This window comes from Myxocyprinus asiaticus, chromosome 12 (assembly GCF_019703515.2).
Source record: "Myxocyprinus asiaticus isolate MX2 ecotype Aquarium Trade chromosome 12, UBuf_Myxa_2, whole genome shotgun sequence".
NCBI lineage: Eukaryota > Metazoa > Chordata > Actinopteri > Cypriniformes > Catostomidae > Myxocyprinus > Myxocyprinus asiaticus.
The window spans coordinates 19,126,114-19,145,416 of NC_059355.1; the positions used below are offsets into that span (position 1 = coordinate 19,126,114).

General features: G+C 40.8%; 1 protein-coding gene across 5 annotated transcripts in view; it reads left to right on the top strand.

Moving 5' to 3' along the window:
• Positions 1-19,303, top strand: part of rptor (regulatory associated protein of MTOR, complex 1) — a 389,387-nt gene that overhangs the window by 66,849 nt on the left and 303,235 nt on the right. For all 5 annotated transcript variants that reach the window (XM_051712022.1, XM_051712021.1, XM_051712025.1 and 2 more), the window contains 2 exons: positions 3,837-3,939; positions 5,841-5,923. In XM_051712022.1, the coding sequence (XP_051567982.1) occupies positions 3,837-3,939; positions 5,841-5,923 (186 nt within the window). The remainder of the gene's footprint in view (positions 1-3,836; positions 3,940-5,840; positions 5,924-19,303) is intronic.

The following is a 19,303-nucleotide window of genomic DNA, read 5'->3' on the forward strand; positions in this document are numbered from 1 at the left end:
AAGGCACAGCCCTCTTCCGGAAAGGGGGCGGGGAGCAGCAGCTCATTTCCATTTAAAGAGACACACAAAAGAGGCATTTTCCACCCAAAAAGAGGCATTTACAGCATGGTATAATAAATGATCCGTGGGGTATTTTGAGCTGAAACTTCACAGACACATTCTGGGGACACCTGAGACTTATATTACATCTCGTAAAAAGGGGCATAATAGGTCTCCTTTAATACTGTTACACCGTATTCTGCTATATAATTTCAGGGGAAACTTTCAACAGTGGAAAACCAGACTTTTAAATATTACATTTTGTAAATGCAACGACTGGAATTGTTCAGTTGAAGAGGGTACCAAACTGTGAATCCTGAACAAAACAGATTGGTGAATAGATGTTTACACATTAGCTCCCTCTCAGCTGACAAGCAATGAAAGTAACTACATGGTTAGCTAGTTAGCTAAAAGCTCATTGTCACGGAGAGTAAAAGATGGACGTTGTTTATTTACTTTCCAGCATTGCATCTCACCAACTAGATAACAACATAGCGTGAAATCAACACTCAACAGACACAATACACCACTGAACTGTTGTCTGCTGAGCTGCAATAAGATGCTCTGATGTTTACCTTTCAACCTGCTACATTACTTACTGCACTGAGTGACATGGTTGTCAGGGACAGGGTTAACATTATATTAGTTATATTGAAAAGGGAAAATTATGGGGTCATTGTTTATTAACTTTCCAGTATGTATTTCACAAACTAGTTAGCAACTTACCGAGAAGACACCGCTTAACTCTGCCCTGTCTGCAGAGCCACCATCAGTTCAGAGTCAGCTCTGTAAACAATGGAGTCGGAGCGCACTCTGCTGGACAAACTACGTTATGACATCAATTCTAAAGCATTGTTTTCTGCATTATGTGTTCTGAAAAAAAAGTTTTCATATCTACGCATATCGGTAAACATGTACGCCAATACCAATATATTGGTGAAAGGCTAATATGAGAATATTATTATTATTATTATTAGTGGTGCTTGCGAAACAAAGCATCACTATTATAATCTCACATACTTTATTATTAGTGGTGCTTGCAAAGCAAAACATCACTATTATAATCTCACATATTATTATTATTATTATTATTAGTGGTGCTTGCGGAGCAAAGCATCACTATTCTCACATACTTATTATTATTCTTCTGTACACTTTTTTGGCACTTAACTCATCCCGTACCATTTGTCGTAGTCCCACAAATGAGGTGTTAAAAAAAGGCCTATTGAGGACACCTGTGCTCTGACTTTTCTAAGGGATGGGGAGTACGGTGCACCCCTGGGGGGGGGCAAAAAACCATCTCAAAAAGTGGATTTTTTTCCCTACTATGACAAGTCAATGCAAGAAATTTGTCAGATCATATCTCCCAATCAGAATGTCGTAGAGACATGGGGGTGGGCTCATTTCACTCAGGCTACCAATCAGTCTTTAAGTATCATACTGGAAATACCGTAGCCATGCCCTAGCAACTATTTACGGCACCCTAGCAACTACCCCCGTTGACTTCCATTCAAAATCTTCAGAACAGAATGTTGTAGTGACTTGGGGTTGAATCTTTTCAGTTTATTAAGCAGCCAATAAGAATCACTCTGGTTACTGGCGCCCTAGCAACCATTTAGAGCACCCTAACAACCAGCCTTATTGACTTCCATTAAAAATGTTGCTAGGGTAAGCACATGTCCTGAATCATACAAGCCAAAAATGAAGTCTCAATGACATTCTGATCCGGAGATATCCATCTAAGTGCTTTTGAATGGAAGTCAATGGGGTTTGGTTGCTAGGGTTCTCTAAATGGTTGCTAGGGTGTTGCTAAGTAGTTTCCATGGTGATGCATAAAAAGTGCTTTGTATCCCAATTCAGATGAGCCAAGTTCCCCATGTCTATGACATTTTGATCCTGAGATATGATCCAACAAATTTCATGCCAATGTTAAATCAATGGGACTTTTCAGGACGTTTTTTTGCCCCCCAGGGGTGCATTGTACCCCCCACCCCTTAGAAAAGTCATAGTACAGGTGTCCTCAATAGGCCGGTCGATTTGACACCTCATTCGTGAATCTACGGCAAACGTTGCGGGACGAGTTAGGTGCCAAAATTTTGTATGGTTTTGTACTAGTTAGTGGTGCTTGCGAAGCAAAGCATCACTATTTTAATCTCACATACTTATTATTATTCTTCCATACACTTGTATCCTTCCATGCGCCTAACTCATCCCACATTGCTTGCCATAGACTGACAAATGAGGTGTCAAATCGACCTGCCTATTTACGACACCTGTGACTTTTCTAAGGGATGGGGGGTACGATGCACCCCTGGGGGGCAAAAAACGTCCTGAAAAATCCCATAGATTTTGCATTGCAGCGAATTTTGACGGATCATATCTCCAGATTAGAATTTCGTAGAGACATGTGGGTGGACTCATTTCATATGGCTTAGCAAGCTGTTTTGGAGAATTACATGATATTGGGGGTAAGATGTATCCCTGGAGGGTAAAACTGGCCCAAAATTGCCCCATAGGCATACTATGTCAAGTGTGTCACCCATGAAAACAAGTGTTTTTTTCCTACTATGAAAAGACACTGAATTTGTGGGATCATATCTCCCAATCAGAATGTCGTAGAGACATGGGGGGCAAGCTCATTTCACTCGGGCTACAATCAGTCTTTAAGTATCATCTTGGAAATTGCGTAGCCATGCCCTAGCAACCATTTATGGCACCCTAGCAACTGCCCCCCATAGACTTCCATTTAAAAGAGCTCAGAAGGTTATCTTCAGAACAGAATGTTATAGACACTTAGGGATTGACTCTTTTGAATCAGGTTAGTAAGCAGCCAATAAGAATCACTCTGGTCACTGGCTATACATGCCCTAGCAACCATTTAGAGCACCCTAGCAACCAGCCCTATTGAATTCCATTCAAAATGGCTGAGAACGATATCTTCGGATCAAAATGTCCTAGAGACATGACAGTTGGCTTGTTTCAATTGGGTGAGCAATCAGTCTTCAAGCATCATCATGGAAACTACTTAGCCCTGCCCTAGCAACCATTTAGAGCACCTACCAACCAAACCTCATTGACTTTCATTCAAAATGGCTGAGTGTGATATCTTCGAATCAGAATGTCCTAGAGACATGAGAGTAGGCTTGTTTCAATTGGGTGAGCAATCAGTCTTCAAGCATCATCATGGAAACTTCTTTGCCACATCCTAGCAACTATTTAGAGCACCCTAGCAACCAAACCCCATTGATTTCCATTCAAAATCACTTAGATGGGTATCTCAGGATCAGAATGTCGAAGAGGCTTCATTGTTGGCTTGTATGACTCAGGACAGCAAGCAGCCTTCTTAGTATCACCCACATGAGCTTACCCTAGCAACCAAGTAGCAAAACACACAGCTCTGTACCAAAACATTGTAGAAACTTACTGTTTGGCTCGTTTGACTCAGTCTCATGCTAGCATCATGCTAACTCATGCTAGCAACACCTAGTGAAGTGCTAAAACATGCTAGCAATGCCTAGTGAAGTGCTAAAACATGCTAAAAACATGATAGCATCATGCTAACACATGCTAGCAACACCTAGTGAAGTGCTAAAACATGCTAGCAATGTCTTGCTAAGTGTTAAAACATGCTAACAACATGCTAAAACATGTTAGCAATGCCTAGCTAAGCATTCTGTTTATCAATAAACTTTCAGACTATGCTTTTTCAAGCTATCCTAAAGTTTGTCCTGATGAACTTTACTTCTCTAGTTAAAATTCTATTATTGTTTTTTCTCTTTTTTTCCTTCTTCCTCCAGATGAAAACAGTGAGTGTGGCTCTAGTTTTATGTCTCAATGTTGGTGTGGACCCTCCTGATGTAGTCAAGACATCACCCTGTGCCAGACTAGAGTGCTGGATAGGTGAGTTTATCCATCCCTCCCTCCCAAAAATGTTTAATGTACAAGGGCTGTCTGTCACTGGGGTTGTACCTTCAAGAGGGCTGGCCCTTCTTTGTACCTCTAGTTGAAATTTAGAACTAGTTTTGGAACCTATTGTGTACATTTGTATTTTTGTTCCTCTGTGAACTAAAAAAGTACCTTTTTGTCTCAAAGGGTTAGTTCAACCAAAAATGAAAATTCTCATCATTTACTCACCCTCATGCCATTCCTGGCTTACTTCTGCAGAACACAAACAGAGATTTTTGGAAGAATTTATCAGCTCTGTAGGTCCATAAAATGCAAGTGAATGTGTGCCACATTTATATAGCTCCAAAAAGCATATATAGCCATCATAAAATTGTGGATTAATTAATGTCTTCTGAAGAGAAACAATAGGTGTGTGAAAGGAATAGATAAATATATTTTTTTTTCACGAGGGTCAAATACACACTGCCTCTCGCATGACGTAAGCATGTTGGCAAGTTCACATGAGAACTGCACGTGAAATACGAAAAAACAACAAAAAAACCCGGAAGCACAGTGTTGTTTACAACAGAGAAGCATAGATATTCATACATAGATGCCTCATTCGGGAGGTGTGGAATAGTCATCTGCGGCGCAGTCTTGGAACGGTCAACAGGGAGAGCTCTTTGAATCGGTTTGAATGCAAGTGAATGGAGAAAATGCCTCAGACTGAGCTCCTTGCTCAGACCGCTGCACAAACTGCTTTTGTGTGGAAACAGTTTTGCGGTCTACAGGAACAGCTGCTAATAAGGTATCTACGTATGAATATCTATGTAGATGAGGCTTTCGCGCTTGCGTCATGCGAGAGGCAGTTTGAACTCCACCATTTTTATAAAAAAATAAATAATGATCTGTTCCTTACACACACCCAGCGTTTCGCTTCAGAAGACATTAGTTAATACACTGGAGTCATATGGATTACTTTTTTGATGGCTATATGTGCTTTTCAGAACTTCAAAAAGTTATCACCTATTTACTTGCATTTTATGGACCTACAGAGCTGAAATATTCTTCTAAAAATCTTTGTTTGTGTTCTGCTGAAGAAAGATATTAATATGCATCTGGGATGGCATGAGGGTGAGTAAATGATAAGAGAATTTTAATTTTTGTGTGAACTATCCCTTTAAGGGTACAGATATGTACCCAAAAAATAATACCACCCCGGTGACGTCCTTGTAACTTAATCAGTACCTTTTTTCTAAGAGTGTATATCCTATTCTTGTCTAATGAAATAAAAAAGATTGCATAACACCGTAATTTATGGCACGGTGATCTGCGAACCAAAAATGTGAGTCTTTTGTTATTAGATCTCATCTACTGCAGTTATTTGTAATAGTGAAGTAAAGGTTGGCCCATGGTGCATGATTCAGTGTAATAAAGAAAAACATGAATTTTGTGAAAACATGCATTTTTCTTAAAAGTTTGGGAAATATGCAATCTGTTGGATATATGGTGATGAATAATTGTTTACATTGAGATGGGCATAGATTCCTGTAAAAGCCATTTTGATTGAGTAAAAATTGACTTTTAGTCCCTCTCTTCTATGCTTTCAGCTGTAAACCAATTTCATAAACACTTGGCTCAGAAGAAACCCAATCAACATCACTGTGTGGTGTTTTTCAATAGTTATGACACGCATGCAATGCAGAAAAATGTTTCCTAATCAAGAATTTATTTCTTTTTTTGTTGCAAACATGTCAGCATTCAACTTCATGGCTTTACCATACTCTGTTATTGATTTTCTATAAGTGTTTCTATTCAATTTATTATCAGATTTTGTTCTGTGGTGCCTTTTGTACTTCCAGGAGATTTTTGATTACACATTTTTAGACCATTTATTTTCTCTCTCCATCTTCCAGATCCTCTGTCTATGAGTCCACAGAAAGCCCTGGAGACTATAGGGGCCAACCTACAAAAGCAGTATGAGAACTGGCAGCCCAGGGTAAGAGCTGTCCACCCTGCTGTTACCTCATATTACACTCACTAGAGGTAAAACAAGTCGCATAAAACCACACAATTAGGCACCATTGGTTTGGTACCCATGATTGTACAGCGGTGCATACCATGTCTAACTGCTCTGGTATGTCTGGTTTGAAGAAGAAAACCAAACATCAAATAATTAGGACAAATAGAGTATCTGCACATTATATTAATCACTAAACATTGTTGTGTGATAAACACCAAAATGTGATGCCATTAACAGATAAACAAACTAATTCCAACAAGTTGCTGGACAGCTTCTCTCCAGAAAAAAAGACAACCACATGAGTCACAGGTGCACTTGTGGTGGTTGATTTTTTTGTTTTTTGCTGTAGAGTAACTTTCTATAAACTTGTTAGAGTTAGTATGTTAATCTGTTTATGATTTGCTAATTTTGGTGTAATTCAGATGACATTGGCTAGTGATTAAGGTAAGGCACAGATAGAAAAGCCCCTAGCGTTGCTTGATTCTGCTGTCTGGGAACACTTTGGATTTAAAGGAATAGTTTAAAAGCCTTTTTTACTTTAAATTCTCCTCCCTGCTCAGTCAATCTCCACTTTAACTTTCACATTCTTCTTCTTGTGTGTTTTGTGATTCACATTCTTTATGCATATCGCCCCCTACTTGGCAGGGAGAAGAATTTCTTGCAAAAAAAAGGACTTGAATATTGATCTGTTTCTCACCCACACCTATGGTGTAGTATGGACCTACAGAACTGAAATATCTTCTAAAAATCTTAAGTTCTGCAGAAGAAAGAAAATCATACAGTGGTGAGCAGGGCGGGGCCGAGCGGTGTCTGGGCCGAGCGAGGCCGGGAAGATAAGTGGTGAATGAGTTCCACCTGTGTCGCGACCCTACAACAGCGGCGAGGGCACTCCGACAGCGCATCCCTCCTCCTTCCTGAGTTTCGGCACCAATGTAAATGGGTTTAAGGAATGCATGGGAAGGAGGAGGCTGGGACCGGCTTGACAACACACGTAGACATTTATTTACTACAAAACACTTTTCAGTGTCACACACAAAGGGTTTGCTTTTCAGCGGTCCCCGACACATACTCTGCTTTTCAGACACATTAACACATACTCCGATAGCTTCGTGCATCTCTCTCTCCCCGTTTACCGCTGTCTCCTCTCCTTAAATACTCCCACTGCCCCTCACTGGAACGTGAGACCAGTGTGGCACACAGGTGGAACTCATTCACCACTTATCTTCCTGGCCTTGCTCTACCCAGACTCCGCTCGGCCCCACCCTGCTCGCCACACATACACATCTGGGATGGCATGAGGGTGAGTGAAGGATGAGAGAATTTTATTTTTTAGGTGAACTATCCCTTTAATGTCAACTACAGTATCAATGGGGGGAATGTTGATTGCACAGTTATTGTTGGCAAACATTGCTGGACATGTGTCAGTAAGTTGAATATTCTGAACCATTTATGGCGATATCACCTAGGCATCCTGAACCTCAGCAAAACTGTGACCACAAAACCATAATAAACTGACAGAACTTTTTTTTTTTACACCCCTAGCACCATGTCCTATCTAGGAACATTGCAAAACAGCTATAAACAATAAATGCCCTCCCATGTAAAGTGGGGTTTTGGTCATAACCAACCATGATGAGTGACAGAACATTTTGTCAGTTGCTTGTTTTTTATCCCTTTGTCTCAATTACATAACATTTAATTTGTTTATTTGTTTAAGAACTGACCAAGCACCACACATCCGCTCTGTTTGTACTTTTTCACTTTCACAGCTGTAGTTTTAAAGCGAACAGTAGCAAACTCCTCTTCCATCAAGAAAGGTATTGTGGGCAATATAAGCCAAAATTGCATGCACAGACAATGCATGGAGTTTGTTACTGTTCGCTTTAGAACTACAAATGTGAAAGCAAAAAAGTACAAACAGAACTGACGTGTGGTGCTTGGTCAGTTCTTAAACAAATGAAATGTTATGTTTGATGTTTGAATGCTGTAAAAAGAAAAACTTGGTTGTTCTTGCTGTAAGGTCAGAGAAAGACACTGATTATTAACTAAGTTGAGAATGATCAGCTACTGAACACAGTAAATAGAAAAGGGTCTTAAAGAGTGATTAATAAGTATTTTCATTGCTACCTGCATGCTTTTATGTACTATATAATATTTAAGGAAAAGAGAAAAAAAAAAGAAAAAAAAAAGTGTCATGGATTAAAAATGGGAAAATTAATCAAAAAGTATTCAAATTAAATTTTCTGTTTATGTTTAATATATATTTAATACAATTTTCCATTTATTGTATATCGGAGGTTAGATTTTCTTCCAAGGGATTGTTGTAATGAAGTAACACAGTGTCATGCAAGTGTTCTTTCTTTCTGTCTTGGTATAACATTCAAGTTAAGTAGATAATTGTAGATTTTTTATTTTAGTTGATGAATCATGAGATCACATCTTTAATTTGATCAAAACAATGTTTTTTCTGTTATCCATGTTATATTTAATCTGCAACACATTGAGAACTTCATACATTAAATATACTGTAGATAAGAAAAGAGATAAGCTTAGCTTGCATTACCAAACTGCAACTTTAACGTACTGTTGCTTCTAGCTCCACCTACCATGAAATCTCATTTGTTCAAAATCCTGCTCCACATAGTTTTACATTAAATGCCAAATGTTGTCTGTTTGACTTCTTGTTGCTATGAAGTTTCCCATTCAATGTGGACAGGCAAGTTGCTTGTCATTTAAAACTTGTCGCATCACATCTGATTAGGACATAGTGTGATACACAAATGCTGATACACTGCAACTTTGATGATATTTGTTGGAGAAAAAAAAAATTTTTTTTTTTAGAAAGTGTTAACCACTATTTCTACATACCTTAAGGGAAAAGCATAGAAGTTTCCATACTAGTATTTACTTTGATCCCTGCAGATTGACTTGAGTTCCACACTCACTTCAGAAAATAGTAAAGTTGTGTTCTGGATCACTTGAAAATATGTTGATTAGTCCAGTAAAGCCTGTGAGCACAGGTTCTGGTGCTGCAGCTGTTTAGGACATCTGCTTCCCCCTTCTTGAAGCGGAGGCCGATTAGTCCAACAGATGGCTTTGTTTTACACTCTGCAGCCTTTCACAAACGCTCTCGGCAAGGTGCAGGGCTTTAAGGTGTCAAAGAGGTGGCTGGGTCCTTGGTTCTGTGGGTCTGCAGCAGCAGTGTGTGTGTGTGTTTGTGTATGTGTATGTGAGGTGGGGATTGCTGCAGGGGTTTGTAGTCTCTTGCAGTCTTAGAGTTATGAGGGATTGATCATATTCATGAGCTGAGTGACTGTAATCACTGCTCTCTTATTCTTTTTATTTTACAGATGAGTGCAAATGTGTGCACATACTGTAGCATAAAATAAAGTCCCATAATAATCTAACTATGTCCCATATGCACAACAGACAATCTGAATTTGTAACTCAGATAGCACATGTACATCTCCAAAATGTCTGTTTAAGAGTATTTCACCTTAAAAAAGAGTCACATTCTTATTTCTGTACAGATACCAAATAAACATCTTAAAAAAAGAGCAGATTTACATACATTCTAAATCACAAATCTCTCAAAGGCATCTTCTGAATGTTCCTTTAACATCCGAGGGGAAATGTCTTGTAGAGGAATTGCAGATTAATAAACATTCAAAATATACATGTTTCCAGATGAAAACACACACACAAAATACGGCAGATACGTCTGGGTGATGTATATATTATTGGTTGACCGATATATCACCAAGGCCAATATTCAGTATTTAAAAATGATCGGCCGATACATTTCCGTTAAGCCTATTAGTTTCTGAAGCCGTGAGGATGCTGAGAAATGCCTGCTTGCCCATCAACGAGTCGTCTAAGATGTGTAAACAACCAATTACAGTTTGTTTTATTGTTACTTGCCGTCCTGTTACCACAGTAATTAACAGAGACATCTCATTTTAACAGTCCCACATATCAGCCACGACGGAGTGCTTGCACGTTTCATTCTCCCTCTTTCTCCTCAACAGTTCCCTGTAAATTTTAACTGTGTTGTCTAATAATAAAAAGGCAAATATCAAAACTTCTATCATATATGACATCTACAAATATGAGGATATCTTGTTTAAACATAGTAATTCCGTAATTCAGAAACTTCATAAAACTTGAGCAAATACAGCATTTATTTCCTTTGGAGCGCTTAAACTGTGTTCAGATTTGCTAAGATAACAAAGAGTGCATTCAAATGTCTCAATATGAACTTGAACATTTCTCTAAACCACCCTTAATGGCTATGACATCACTAAAGCCTAAGCGCTAATTTAAAAAATGGACAAGCCTTACAATACAGTATGTCCTACTCAAACTTCCTGTCAAACACTGGACAGAAAACCGTTCGTCAAGTGATTTAATAGGTCCTTTAAGAAAATAAATAGGGTCAATAAGCCTGGATCAGAACTGTGTACCTGTGATGTTGTACTGATGGTTGTACTGACAACACAGAAAAAAATCAATGGTAAATTGGGTGCAGGCTTTGTAGTCAGAATTTCCATCCATCCAAATGTAATAAAAACAGATTAATTCATGTAACTAACTGATAACAAAGAGAATAAACAGTTAATACAGAATATACAGATATCTCATTTACTTGCTTAGTATTTCAAACAAAGCTCTGAATATCTTTACAAGATTTGATGCCATGAACCTCACAAACTCTGGCAAAGGTAGTTTCTAGTTCTTCCTCTTATGCACTCATTAGAGCTTTTTACACTTGTAGTTGATTAACCCAGAGTTACTCGTAACCCTGGGTGAATGAAATCCTGGGTTTGATATTGTTTCTTGTTTCACAATATTCATACTTTATCCTGGTTTAGTAATTATTCCTTGATATTTGAGTTCCATGATTTTTACACTGTACATTTGTAAACCTTGGGTTAAAGTTATTATTTGCTTATTTATGAGGTAAATAACATTGAATAAATCTTTAAACTTGGTTTAAAACTGCTCTTGTCTAGGGTTTTATAACTCAGTGTTAAACGAGACCTTAGCAGTTGAACGATGTTAATCTGGGGTTAAGCACAGTGTTAAAAACCCTGCTGTAGCAGCTTGGTACCACAACTTCTTGGTGGATGGATAAAAATCTGTGCACCCTGACTCTCAGAAACTGCGTGAAAGCCAGCCAGTCAGGTTGTGTTTTTGCAAAACTCTCAAAAAACGTGAGACACAGGGTGTGGAGAGAGAGAAGAGAGAGGAGAGGAAGAAGAAAACACTGCTTCGCTGCCTCCTGGAAATGCCGCCATGTAGTCCTCTGCCAGCTGGACGGCTTCCTCCAACGAAGCCGGGCAGTGGCACTTTACCCACACTGACATGCCTCGAGGAAGTTGGGAGATTGTGCTCTGGGCTACGACCGTTGCTGGATGGCCTTCTTCAGATGGGTGTAGTTTAGGAGGCTGGTGGTGGGAAGTTGCTGTGCCACTAGCTGCGCCTCCCCGTAGAGTAAGGGCAATAGGCGGGCTGCCCACTGATCAGGAGGCCACTTCCATACTTCGGCTGTCCTCTCGAACAGGTCGAGGAAAACCTCCGGATCATCATTTGGCCCCATTTTCATCAGGGCCATGAGTAGGGTAGGCTCCGTGGAGGTCACAGTGCCAGCCCCCTCTCTGGCGATCAGGCTCCAGAGCAACTGCCGGTCCTCCGCTTGTGCCTAGAGCAGGACTTGGAAGCACTGTTCCTGCTCCAGGCATACCTCCATGAGGGCTTGATGCTGAATGCTGGCGAGGGTCCTGAAGACTTTGCCCAGCTGTGAGGACTCCATAACAGCATTCTCCTCCAAAGCCAGGTTTTCTGCACCACTGTGATAAAGTTGGTGGGCAATGGAGGAGTCAGGAGACAACGAAACAGGTTCAAGGTCAGTTCTTTTAATTACAGATGGACACACAGTTGGTGGTAACCGTCCACTAACATAAACACTAGGTAAGACAGCACAGTCTCTCTCAGATCTGCCTTCTTGAAACTTTTCCCCGTTCTGACACTCTGGCATGCCTTATATAGTCTCCCTCCACCATCACTATAATGAGAGACATGTGTTAGAGTAATTACAGCACAGGTGACGAGCCTAAACCGCTTTCCCTCTCCCGCAGATAGACACATGACCACGCCCCCCATGCCACACCTGTTAAGAAGAACTTACTTGTTAACTAGTCTACTGGATAATGTAGCAGCAAAATTAACAGTAACTCCAGTCTACATCTTCAGTAGAAAAGAAGCCAGTTTTCTTTGAAAATTTTTTTCAACTTGTATCTGGACTTCAGATCTCTTTTTTGTTCAATTTAGTTTCAAGATATCAGTCCACTTTTCATTCAGACAGTTATTTTTTGGAACCCATTCAATTTAAATATTGTTATATTTTGTAAACTAATAATAGTGACAATAATAATAAATTATTATTATTATTATTATTATTATTATTGACTTTTAGAATTTTAAATACAACAGTAAAATATTAAATTGTGCACCTTTATCTTTAAAACCCTCTGGCTTTTATTTTGACATTCTGAACTCTCCAGGAAGTCCTTTAAGTGTGTCTGTATGTAGGCGAGTTCACAGTAGTTTAATTTGCTTCTTATTCAAATTCTGGTAAAATGCACCTCCGGTGCTGTTCTAAATGCATGTAAGTGAACCAAACTATTTAGCGTCTACATCTGAGATGTTGTTCGTGAGTAGCGTTTAAATATTGTGCACTGCTGTGAAGGCCAAATATAGCCATGAGTGCATCACCAGCCTGCGCGTTAATTTGTATCAACAGAGCAGCGCCATTTACTAATGCACTGGCGCTGAGCATACTATATATTTACTTATTAAACACAGCCTTTTGCGATTTATAGAGCTGTCACATATCTTCAAGTGGCTTTGATTAAAATGCACAAGTCATTTTGTCAAATTTAATGGTGTTTTTATGGTTCTTTTATGTCATTTTTGGAACTTGACAGTAACGAACATGACTAACACGTAGTATCGGATTTCAGTCTGACTTGTCGGACCGATACACGATCCGTCTAAAAACGTCAGTATCGGAGCCGATACCGAACCAGGTATCGGATCGGTGCATCCCTAAATAAAATGACTCTGCACCAGGTTTAATGATGGACATTAGTAATTGTGTAAAATGCGCAGTAAGCACTGCAGCTGTATGAATGCCAGTGTTTTACAGTACCTTTGTTCTTTGTCCTCTCACTCTACTAATGTGCTCTCCTTCTATGTTTGAAATCGTTCCCTCATTCATTCCTCTGTTTTGCACTCATCCTTCCTGCTTATCATTCCTTCAGAAACAAAAAGCACCCAAAGATGTCTTAATGACTCTGTGTGCAGTTTTCAACAGAGACTGTGACAAGTCAGTTTTAAAGAAGTTCACATACCTAAAAAAAAAAAAAAAGATGTAACGATACCAGTGTTTCTGCAGCACCGGTAGTACAGAGCACTGACTCAATTCGGTCCCCGCACTGTCAGACTAACACGATTTCAAAAGCTCTCACACTTATCTGATGGCATGCACTGTTACTCCTTTTACACTAAAATGGACAATTAATCAAATTAAAATCGTGATATGTCCTAGCGTAATTATTAAACCACAAAAAGATGCAATTTAAATAAATATACAGTCTGCCTGTGCTGTGCACTTTAAAGTGAAGCCGCTCGCACGCTGAAAATAGAATGTAGATGACAGAAAAAAAACGTACCTTCACTGTGAAGCACACAGTGCTTGCAGACTATACAGTGCATCTGGAAAATATTCACAGCGCTTCACTTTTTCCACATTTTGTTATGTTACAGCCTTATTCCAAAATGGATTTAATTCATTATTTTCCTCAAAATTCTACAAACAATACCCCATAATGACAACGTGAAAGAAGTTTGTTTGAAATTTTTGCAAATTTATTAAAAATAAAAAAACGAAAAAATCACATGTACATAAGTATTCACAGCCTTTGCCATGACACTCAAAATTGAGCTCAGGTGCATCCTGTTTCCACTGATCATCCTTGAGATGTTTCTACAACTTGATTGGAGTCCACCTGTGGTAAATTCAGTTGATTGGACATGATTTGGAAAGGCACACACCTGTCTATATAAGGTCCCACAGTTAACAGTTCATGTCAGAGCACAAACCAAGCCATGAAGTCCAAGGAATTGTCTGTAGACCTCCGAGACAGGATTGTATCGAGGCACAGATCTGGGGAAGGGTACAGAAAGATTTCTGCAGCATTGAAGGTCCCAATGAGCACAGTGGCCTCCATCATCCGTAAATGGAAGAAGTTTGGAACCACCAGGACCCTTACTGGTGGTTGTACATAATTGATTTTGCATTAGGCAAAATTGCTTATTTTATTAGTGACTTAGACATAGGGTAGAATCTTAACATTTTATTATTCATTTTACGTTATTATGTCTCTTTTTCTTTTTTTGTTAAAATCCTGAAGCTTTCTGTTTATTTCAGATTTCCATTTAGAATTAGATTTTGAATCCCAGACTTTCAATGTGGACTTTTGAATCCCACCATATCAGATAGTTGTGAAAAGTGCTATACAAATAAAAATGACTTGACATGCCACCTGCTTGCTTTTAAACCTGTGAAACATTCAAAATTTAGTTTTATTTAAGCAATATCACATGAGCAAGAGTGCTATTTGACTGACTATAAATATGGTTCAGAACAGATTCGGTCATAGAAACAAGGCTGCAGTTTATACACAACAAGAGCACAATTACGAGTGTGATTTTGCTTTTATACAAATGTTGTATAAGCAAGAAGTTAATAATGAGTTGCATATGTTTTCGCTCCACTTCTGAAAATAGTTCCAAAAGAAGCCAAAGTTGCAGTGTTGCAGGTAAGGGCAGCTTGTCAGGAACTCTTTGGACACGGACATGCAGAGTAAAACAAACACCATCGCTGTAATTTTAAATATCAGCACTCTTGGAACGCTGCTTGTCTAATAAGATTAGTGGAACGGAACTAACTGTTGTATAACCAAAAACACAAACAAACAGGAAAAAAAAAAAAAAAAGATTAATGCTTTTTAGATGCCTGCACCATTGATGCATTGTATTGGGCTGGTTTTAGCTGAATTGGTTTAGAATAATCTCTTTCTGATTTATTTTTTCCAGTTCTCTTTTAATGTGTTATTCATCAGTTAAGCTTTTGTGTGTGTTTGGCATTGAGATAGAGATCTTTTTCACATTGTCTAAGTGCCGCATTTTGCCTTTCATCGTCAATGACGAATGTAATTTTTTCAAATTTCTACACTTATCAAACCTTCCAGAAATGCCAGAATTTTACTTTTTAATCACTTGTTTCTCTGGACTTGCTTTTCTCCTTCTGTTTTGCAATGCAATTATGCAGTTTGTTTACAACCAGTTTATCAGTAATTACTCCATCATACCATGTTTTGCACCAGATATGTTTTGCACTGTATAAGTCAATATGTTGCTGTTTAATATTTTTTATATTAATATTTATTATTTGAAACCTGTTCTGCACATGTCTTTTAAGAATTCAGAATGGCTCAGTATAATATAAGTCTGATATTCAGATAGTGATGGAGTAGTGATGGAGAAGTTATACAGTGGCTGTATAAGCTGTCCACCTCTGAAACCAGCAGTAGTTTCATAATGGTTTCCTGCATCCTGGAATTTTATTATGCAGTTAATCATCCAGCGTATGAGATGCAGCACAGATTGCTTTTTATACAGCACTGAATGGATTGCAAATTTTGGCTAACTTTTTCATCTGATCCAATTTTGCTGTAGCCTATGTAACTATTAACCTGTACAGGATGAAGCATACAGTATATTGTATTGTATACAAAAGCATTTCTCTATATCTGACTATATCTCAGTAGCAAGTCACTAGATCTGTCGGAAGGAGGAAGCGGGACTTGGAGTATTCTTTTCTCAATTAAGCCGTTTATTTACAATAAACAATGTGGCTTTTCAGCACGCACACTTAAACGCGCACACACACTCAGGCGTTTGAAGCATAGCTCTCTCTCCTCTGGCATCTGGCTCCCTCTTATACCCCTTGAGCTCTCGCTGCAAAATAACTGTTAGAAATAATTCCCTCCAGGTAAAAAAAACCTTACCACTCTCAACTCCATTCACAAACCGGCGCTCGACCGCGCCCCCATCACCACATACCCCCATCGCCCGATTCCCTTACTCCCCCCCCCCCTCCCCATTCCTGGAGAGGAAATTTGCAACAGCCATCTGCAACCCCCCCCCCCCCCCCCCCACCTCTTTGTACTTAAAAGGCTGAAGAGCCAGATACCAATGGGTAATTCGCGGGTTGGCATCCTTCCTTTGATGGAGCCACTGGAGTGCGCCGTGGTCCAAACAGAGGGTGAATGTCCATCCCAGGAGGTAGTACTGAATGGTCAGGACCGCCCACTTGATAGCCAGACTCTCCTCGATGGTGCTGTACTTCGCCTCTCTCACCGAGAGTTTCCGGCTGATGTACAGCACAGGATGCTGCTCCTTCTCGACCACCTTGGACAACATGGCCCCTGACCCCCTGTCCGACATGTTGGTCTGTAAAACAAATGGGAGAGAAAAATCAGGAGAGTGTAAGAGCGGCCCACCACAAAGTGCAACTTTCACTTGCGTAAAAGCCTGTTGGCACAGCTCTGTCCACTGGACCAGATCTGGTGCTCCCTTTTTACTGAGATCAGTCAGTGGGCTGGTGACGTCCAAATAATTAGGCGCAAACCTGCGATAACAGCCAGCCAGCCCCAGGAACGGTCTCACCTCCTTTTTGGTCTTAGGCCTTGGGCAGTGGATGCCCAGATACCGTACTTCCACCCGCCCAATTGCACACTTCTTTGGGTTTGCCGTGAGTCCCACTCATCCCAACAACCTCAGGACAGCCCTCAGATGTTGCAGGTGCTTCTTCCAATCATTACCGTAAATGATGATATCATCCAGATAGGCAGTGGCATATGCAGCGTGCTGTCTGAGGATTCAGTCCATGAGCCGCTGAAGCATAGCCGGGGCCCCGAATAAACCAAATGGAAGTGTCACGAATTGGTGTAATCCGAACGGTGTTGAAAATGCCATCTTTTCGTGGGACATGGGAGTTAAGGGGATCTGCCAATATCCCTTTTTTAAATCCAGTGTTGTATAAAAGCGAGCCATGCCTAACCAAACGAGCAGTTCATCAATCCGTGGCATTGGGTAAGCATCAAATTTAGACACCGCATTGACTTTTCTATAATCCACACAGAACCACCGGGCTGGCCCAGTCACTATGGGATTCTATTACCCCCATATCTAGCATGGCCTTTAATTCTACCCGAACCACTTCTTTTTTGGGCTCGGGTTATCGGTAAGGACGACTGCATACCACTACCCCTGGGTTCGTTTCGATATGGTGCTCTATGAGATTCATATGACCAGGAAGAGGCGAGAACACGTCAGAGATTCCTCCTTGCAACCTGGCAACCTCCGTGACTTGTGATAGTGAGAGGTGGTCTTTGCAAGTGCTGCTTCGGGTTGACTTGATCGGTGGCTTTTAAGTTCACCTCCGGTCCGAACACCTCCCTCTCCGGAACCACCATCACCAAAGTCACAGGGACCACCTCTCTCCATGGTTTTAGGAGGCTCAGGTGATAAATTTGATGTGCTCCACCTCTATCCGTTTGTTTAACCTCATAATTGATTTCCCCAACTCACCATGTGACCTCAAAGGGCCCTTGCCACTTGGTGAGTAATTTAGAGCTCAATGTGGGGAGTAATACAAGGACTTTATCTCCCGGTGTAAATTCCCATAGTCAAGTAGCCCTATTATACAGCCAGCTTTGACGTTCTTGAGCCTGGAGTGTTAATTGCCTCATTGTGTGGAGTTTTGCTGTCAGGTCAAGAACATACTGAATTTCGTTTTTACTGTTTGAAGATCCCTCCTCCCAATTTTCCCGTAGGACTTCGAGCACACCGTGGGGAGAACCCCGTAGAGGCTTGCGGGACCTCTCGTACTGCAAATAATAGGGGCCTGAGCCATTTGTCCCAATTTCGAGCGTCTTCGTGCACGAACTTACGAATCATATTCTTTAGTGTCTGATTAAATTGTTCGACCAAGCCATCTCTTTGGGGGTGATATATGCTGGTCTGAATCGATATAATCCCCAATAATTCATATAGTTCGTGTAGTGTACGTGACAAACATTGTGCCCTGATGAGTGAGGATTTCTTTTGGAATCCCCACTCGGGAGATTATTCTGAAGAGTGCCTCCGCAACACTACATGCTGAGATGTTGCACAGAGGCACTGCTTCCGGATATCGCATTGCGTAGTCCACCAGAACCAACACAATGCGATGCCCGCGTGCCGTCCGCTCTAATGGCCCGACAAGATACATGCCAATTCTTTCAAAGGGGACCTCGATCAGTGGAAGGGGGCGCAATGGCGCTTTTGGGGTTGCCAGTGGATTCACCAGCTGACATTCATGGCATGCCGCACACCACCTGCAAATATCCCTGCAAATGCCTGGGCCAACAGAAACAGGCCATTAGACGGTTTAGTGCTTTTTCTTGCCCTAAGTGACCTGCCATCGGATTATGATAAGCTGTCTGGAATAGCATTTCCTGACGGCTCTTCAGTATTAACAATTGGGTTGTATCCTCCTTTGTCTGACCATCCTGTGTCACACAATACAACCAATCCATGATAATCGAGAAATACGGGTATGAGAGTGCAATGTCTGGCTGGAGGCGTTGGCCTTCAATCACTTTCACTTGGTCAAAGGCGTGCCTAAGGGTCTCGTCTCGTGTCTGCTCCAGAGGGAAATCCCCTGCAGGTAATCCTCTAAGGGCGGGGGAAGCCTAGACCTCCCCCTCCCCGGAGTCTCCCAGACATGGAGCTGATGTAGATGGCCCTGGCACCACCACCTCAGCCAGCGAATCACACACCACACACTGATACACTTTGTTGCAGGGCCCATCCACACACATTCCCCTCAATAAAGTTGTAAATGCCGGCCAATCCATACACAAAATTAGTGGATAGGTGAGGCAGGGACTAACCTCCACCTCTGTTCTATGCTTTTGCCCTTTGAATTGAATAACGATGGACACTGAGGGGTAATCTTGAATATCCCCATGCACAAACCTCACCTTTACCTGATGGCTTGTACCCAAAGCCTTATCTTGAACCAAGCATTGGTGGATGGAGGTTTGGTTATAACCCGTATCCGCCAAGCCATGGTATGTACCCACCTTAGTACTCACAGGTATCTGGTACGCTCCAGCTCAATCAGGGGCGGCCTGCAGTGCATCGAGGATCCGAACCAATGCCCCCACGTCCATCATTGGGCAT